Source organism: Rutidosis leptorrhynchoides, chromosome 3, assembly GCF_046630445.1.
Source record: "Rutidosis leptorrhynchoides isolate AG116_Rl617_1_P2 chromosome 3, CSIRO_AGI_Rlap_v1, whole genome shotgun sequence".
Taxonomy (NCBI): Eukaryota; Viridiplantae; Streptophyta; class Magnoliopsida; order Asterales; family Asteraceae; genus Rutidosis; species Rutidosis leptorrhynchoides.
The window spans coordinates 636188209-636195261 of NC_092335.1; the positions used below are offsets into that span (position 1 = coordinate 636188209).

Genomic DNA, 7053 nt, shown 5'->3' on the forward strand with positions numbered 1-7053 from the left:
ACTTGAAAAGGTATATTATCTACTTGAATCATATATCTAACACATGTATACCATAATATTAATAACTTAATATATTTATTCAATAATGTCTTAATCGAATTCTGTTTTATATTCGGTCTTCGGTTAACCAAATTTAGAAATTTCAAAACCAAAAACCCAACCGAAAACCGAATTTTAATTCGATTTTCGGTTTCACTCGATCCGAAAATCATTTTACAAATTCGATTTGGATTTTTTCGGCTTGATTTCGATTTGGATTTCGGTTGAAAAAGTTTCAACCAAACCGATGAACACCCCTAGTCGTGGTGGGTGTGGTACTTAAAAGTAATTTTTTTATTGAAAGGCAAACCTACAATCTACACACGATACCACGAATATTTACATCTCACTATCTCGAGTCAGGCTTGAACTCACGACCTCTTGGTTGAAGGTTTCCTCTCATACTGCTAGGCCAAAGGCCCTTTGGTTGGTTAAAAGTAATTTTAATTAAATATTGAATTAATTGAGTTTTAAGTTTAAAATCAAATGCATCACTTCCAATAATGTATTTAAGATGAGATGCCTGACTGCATCAGTATATAATTTATCCAATAATTAAGTAGATAAAGCTTATAAATAAATTAAAAAACATACAATATCAACGTAATATGATCAACCCAATCAGATTCTAATAAGCAAATATTTTTTCTCAATTTGGATTTTGTTAGTATATACGGAGTATTTCTGGTCATAAAATCAACATTCCGTTACTAGTCTTGGATAAAATATCTTACATATATATTCCTTAAAAATCAATTTTTTTTATTGTAATATAATTTGTACGGAGTAACTCTTATGTTGTACATTTTCCAATTTCATGCATACGTTAAGTTGTACCAATCAATTCATTATATCCACAAGCACAACATATATGATATATCATAAAAAAATCTAACACATTATTTTGAAACAATCACAACCTCTTTCTCATCATCATCTCTCTCTATTCAACCACAACTTCCATGGATTCCATATTTTATAACCTTTATGGTCACATTATTCTTCATTTTTCTTGATACTTACTCATTAAAACCTAAACATATTCCTTGCTTTTACCATCTTTTACCTTGTTACAATTATTCCAACACTTTTTAATCCACAAAAAGGAAGTCAATTACTCAAATAATTGATCCAACATCACAATTGTTTCAAGCCATGGTTTATAGGCAGCTACAACAAACTGACATCAATATTCCACCATCATCCGCCAACGGAACCTCAACGGACGGTGGTTATACAACGGGTGATAACAACTTTGACAATAACATGATGATCATACTAGCTGTCTTGTTATGTGCCTTAATTTGTGCACTTGGGCTTAATTCAGTAGTTCGGTGCTTTTTTAGGTGCGGTCGGACGTTTGTTTTTGAGAATCCTAGACAAACCACCACCGGAGTAATCTCAAATGACCGGAAACAAGGTAAGTTGAGTGATATACCAGTGGTGGTTTATCGGTTGGAGATGAAAAGTCCGGTCACCGATTGTCCGATTTGCCTAGGAGATTTTACTGAAGGTGAAAAAGTAAGAATTTTGCCTAAGTGTAAACATTGGTTTCATGTTAAGTGTATAGATAGATGGCTTTTGTCACATTCATCATGTCCAATATGTCGGCAGCTTTTATTTGAGCTAGAAGAGGTTTAATTGTGATTGTACAGTTTATTTTGTGGTTATTTTATTCAATATTATTTAAGGGTAATATATGTAATAGCATGTTTTTTTCGGACTTAAATGTTAACCGTGTAAAGACCCGTCATAATCCATCTGGACGAATACATTACATTTGGTTATATCGCGATGTACTTGACCTCTATATGATACATTTTACAAACATTGCATTCGTTTTTAAAAGACAATTTTTAATTTCATCGACAGTTGACGACATGCATACCATTTCATAATATATCAAACTATAATTGACTTAATAATAATCTTGATGAACTCAACGACTCGAATGCAACGTCTTTTGAAATATGTCATGAATGACTCCAAGTAATATCTCTAAAGTGAGCAAATGCACAGCGGAGATTTCTTTCATACATGAGAATAAACATGCTTTAAAGTGTCAACCAAAAGGTTGGTGAGTTCATAAGTTTATCGTAAACAATAAAATTCATCATTTTGATAGACCACAAGATTCAAATACAGTACACCTATCTCGTGTACGAAACCATTTTTCATAATGCTTAGCAGAATAAGCTCGTATCCTTTTCTCCCCCGTAGGTTGCCTCGCGATTTTTAAATAATCGTGCACATATCTCGTGCACAAAACTAATATGTTATGTATAAAACTCATTCTCTCGATACATAACATTCATTTCAATTTCATTTCTCAACATGGTAACCGACCTTAACATATAATGCGCATCAATAATATCCCCAAAACAGAACATCTCGTCTGTATAATATATAAACTTCGAAGTACTAAACACCACGCCCACTAGCTCTTCCGTCTAGTGAACATTTTGGGTGGGGTATTAAACCCGGTAGCTACCTTTAGGATTCGCGTGAATTAGGGCCATACCCGATTTTAATTCTTAGGTTACCAAGCAATAATAATCAGGGGAAAATATATTCATCAATTGGTGGCAATTATCATGTCCACATAATTCAATAATAATTCGCAGAACTTCTGTCTGCATAATAATTCATTCGAGGAATGTTTTTCTTGTGTCTATCTCGTCAAACATTTATAAAAGCAATTCATGTATTCTCAGTTCAAAATATATTTCAAAAGCATTTAATAGAGCAGTTATAAAAACGGCGCATGTATTCTCAGTCCCAAAAATGTAAAGAGTAAAAGGGAGCAAATGAACTCACGATAAGATATTTTGTAGTAAAAATATGCATACGATTGAACTGAACAATGCAGGGTTGACCTTGGATTCACAAACCTATATCATTCATATATATATATATATATATATATATATATATATATATATATATATATATATATATTAAAACATATACTTGTAATCGAACAAATATATATATATATATATATATATATATATATATATATATATATATATATATATATATATATATATATATATATATATATATATATATATATATATATATATATATATATATATATATATATTATTGATAACATTTTTATATATAATAACTTATAGGTTTCATTATTTAAATAATTACATTCATAAAAATATTAATATAGTTAAGTTAAATGTATTAAATACTTTTTTTTATATATATAAATAATCTTTATTGAATATATTAATAATACTAAATATGATAATTCTTATTAATTATAATAATAATAATTTTGATAATAATGATGATAATTTTTAATAATAATAATACTGATAATGATATTGATAGTAATAATAATATAGTTGTAGTAATAATAATAATGGTAAAATTAATAATAATGATAATATTAATAATATTACTTATGGTAACAATAATAATAATAATAATAATAATAATAATAATAATAATAATAATAATAATAATAATAATAATAATAAACATAAGTTTACTACCTTTAAAGAGCGAGTTCCTAAGAAAAATTGCAGCAGTTCGGGCTCGAACCCGCGACCTCTCGAATAATACAAACACCCCTAAATCATTACTCCATTTCTGTTTTTCTAATTAATACCAAACTTATATTTATTTAACCCGTTTTACACTGTTTTCCATTTTCATCTTCTTCATTAACTACATCACAATCTTAAACTTAAATCATCATCTATCTCACCAACCTAATCATCATCATTATTATAGTCGAAATCATAATGATAATCATAACATAATCATGATCATAATATAATCATAATCATATCATAATCATAATCATAATCATAACATGATCATAATCCTACCAACACCATTTCCTCTTCACGATTATTAATAATCATATATCATTACCCGATCACCATCATCATAATATAATCTTAACATCATCTTATGTTTACGGCTCATCATTATCATCAATTAACATCATAACACTTATCATCATCCCAATATCTTTACCATCTCCCACGCTATTCATCATCATTCATTCGTTAATTCTTCATCATTTTATCATCAACATCAAAATCTCGTTTCATTAACACCTCGTTAATATTATTTATCATCCGGGAATCACAATCATACTTATCTATATTATTGGCCCAATATAAATTAATTTGAATCACTGCCCAAAAGAAGAAAATATGGCACGACCCAAACATGGTAATCCTTGTCTAGCTTGATAGCCTAATTACTCAAAAAAAAATCATCTTCATAAATCAGACCCCACAATTTGGTCGACCATTATGTTTTAAATTGTCCCACATATATTTGTTTGTCAAACTTAATGTCCAAGTCAAATTACTAACATACAAACTAACTAACTATTAAACTTAATACTTTTAATAATAACTAGACTATTAAATTACCCATCATAGCAGCAAACAACATCGACTTTTCTGTGGGTTTCTAACTCGGATCACAAGCAGAACATGATGGCGTAAATCAGCTACAGTAGCAACCAATTAAGATGGGTTGTGTGATGGTTTACGATAAAAAAATATATGTATAGCTGCAGTAGCAGCACAACATCAATTAGAAGAAAAGTAAATAAATTAATGGTTTAGGGTGATGTTATTGCGGCGGACAGCAGGCCGTTTTAGTGGTGATAGGGTGGAGGTTTGTCGAGCAGCTGTAGCAACGATAGGAGTAGAAACAGTTAATAAAAAAATGATAAAGGTGATGGTGATCTTGCGTTGGTGATGATGGTATCGAGTTTCATATGGTGATGATGGTGGTGTTAAGGTGATCAAGGTTGAGGGTGGTTTATGGTGATGGTGTTGGATATCGTGGTGGTGATGATATGAGTCTAGGACAGAAGTATTTAGCAACAACAAATATGTTACATGGTAATTTGTGGTGTTGATCAAACACGAATAAGTAGAAGCAGGTGTTTACCTTGATGGTGGCGAGTGATGGTATTGACGAAGCTAGATGATGAATTGTGGTGGAGTATGGTTGTTCTTCGAATAAGACTATGAGAGAGATAGTAAGAGAGAGTTAAGTGGTTATCAATGGTGTGAAAGTTGTGAAGGTGGAGAAGAAGAAGATAGAAGGGGAATAGAAGTGGGTTTGAGTCGTTCAAGTATGGATATATAGTGTGTCTGTGTATGTATGTAAGTAAATATATAATATACATATATATATATATCTCCAAGTTGTGAAAAACTCATAAAGTAACACAGTAGTTTTCAATCATAAATCACATATCACGGATATATCATGCAGTTGAGAACAAAAATATATATAATATAATAATAATATTAATAATATAATAATAATCAAATAATATAAACGTGTAAATTGTTAGCCGTCAGCTACTATTCGTTTAATATTCCTTTCACGGAATGAAATTCGTACTCCGTTGTTAATCAGTGGCGGATAAAAAGTACTCAAATAAATCCCAAATTTAAATCCCAAATTTTTAAATTAACTATATTTATTTATTTTGGTCATTATGGTATAAAATTCAATCATTAATTTAATAAATAAAAATTACATCAACCGTCTCTCTCAATTCTGGGTAGAATATAAAAAGTGTTAAAACTTAACAAATAGTTCCTAAATACATTTTTAATAAGTCTAAAATTTATAGATCTCATTTTTGTATCACCGTTTATTTTAAAATTACATAAGTTTGAATTTTACTTGCTTAATATCAATCGAAACATCAAACGAGTATTACAATCATTTAATATTTATTTTTAATATACTTTATTTATATATATATAGATATATTTTAAATAATAATTATTATAATATCCTATTTTTATTTTATTAATTTTTAATAACAACAACATATAATACTTCAAATTATGTTTCGAATTATTATTTATATATACATACACACATATCTATTTACAATTAATTGTTCGTGAATCGTTGAGAGCAGTCGAAGGTCAAATGAATATATGAATCAGTTCAAAATTTTTGAAAATCAACATTACAGACTTTGCTTATCGTGTCGAAATCATATAAAGATTAAATTTAAATTTGGTCGAAAATTTCCGGGTCGTCACAGTACCTACCCGTTAAAGAAATTTTGTCCCCGAAATTTGATCGAGTTCGTCATGGCTAACAATAAGAATGTTTTCCTGACGAATATGAAATGATAAATAGAGTTTTATTACTGATTAATATAGATAAAACGATTTGAATACTCGAAGCGTACGAGTGAAGCTATCACAAAAGAGTGGAATGAAGTAAATAGAGGTTCATCTTAACTTTTGACGTAGTCACTGTTGAATTTTCCGGAATTCAAGGGATTTAGAGAAAACTTTGTGATCTGATTAAGATTTGATTCTTCGATGATTAAAGAAATTAGGATCTCTTTGGTTAAATGCGATGATCTGTCTTGATTTCCCTGTCTGATATTTTACTATAAATCCACTCCCCTCGTTTCCTTATTTTTACAGCTCATACATTTGTATTCTCTTCCCGACTTTAAGTTACGCGAATAATGGTCCAGAATTCGTAGATATGAATTTAAAAATGAACATAGTTAATGTTCTAAGAAAGAGATTGTAATAGCACGATCTTGATTGGTTAAATTACCAGAATTCAAGAGAAAAGATAAAACTATCAAGTAATTATGTTCTTGATATGTTCATATATATTAGATAGAATGTAAGAGTCGTGTAACATGGTACATGATGATGTTATGATATGTGAATCATCACGTTCCATTAGAAACTCAGCATGACTTACTGTAGTATAATCACGTTGATCAAGTGTCATTATATTATACTAACTCATGCATCAATTTCCAACACTACTTCAAAACATTCATATTTTAAATTCGAAGATTTACAGAATATAGAAACTAAAACAGTTTCCTTTTATGAAATAACACAGACAATGCGGAGAGATAATTAATATCGGACGAGAATATTTATGAAGATATCTTCAGAAATATTGAGGATGTTTATAATGAAAGATACCATGATATCTAATAATTTTAGAACCAAAGTGTGA

The 7053-nt window shown here is 29.3% G+C and overlaps 1 protein-coding gene across 1 annotated transcript; it reads left to right on the top strand.

The window, feature by feature from the left end:
• Positions 1-1134: 1134 nt before the first annotated feature.
• Positions 1135-1826, top strand: LOC139902392 (RING-H2 finger protein ATL78-like; the record flags this gene model as incomplete). The annotated part of the gene is made up of 1 exon (XM_071885026.1): positions 1135-1826. A coding segment is annotated over one exon (546 nt), but the record flags the coding sequence as incomplete, so codon positions are not given.
• Between the last annotated feature and the right edge of the window lie 5227 nt (positions 1827-7053).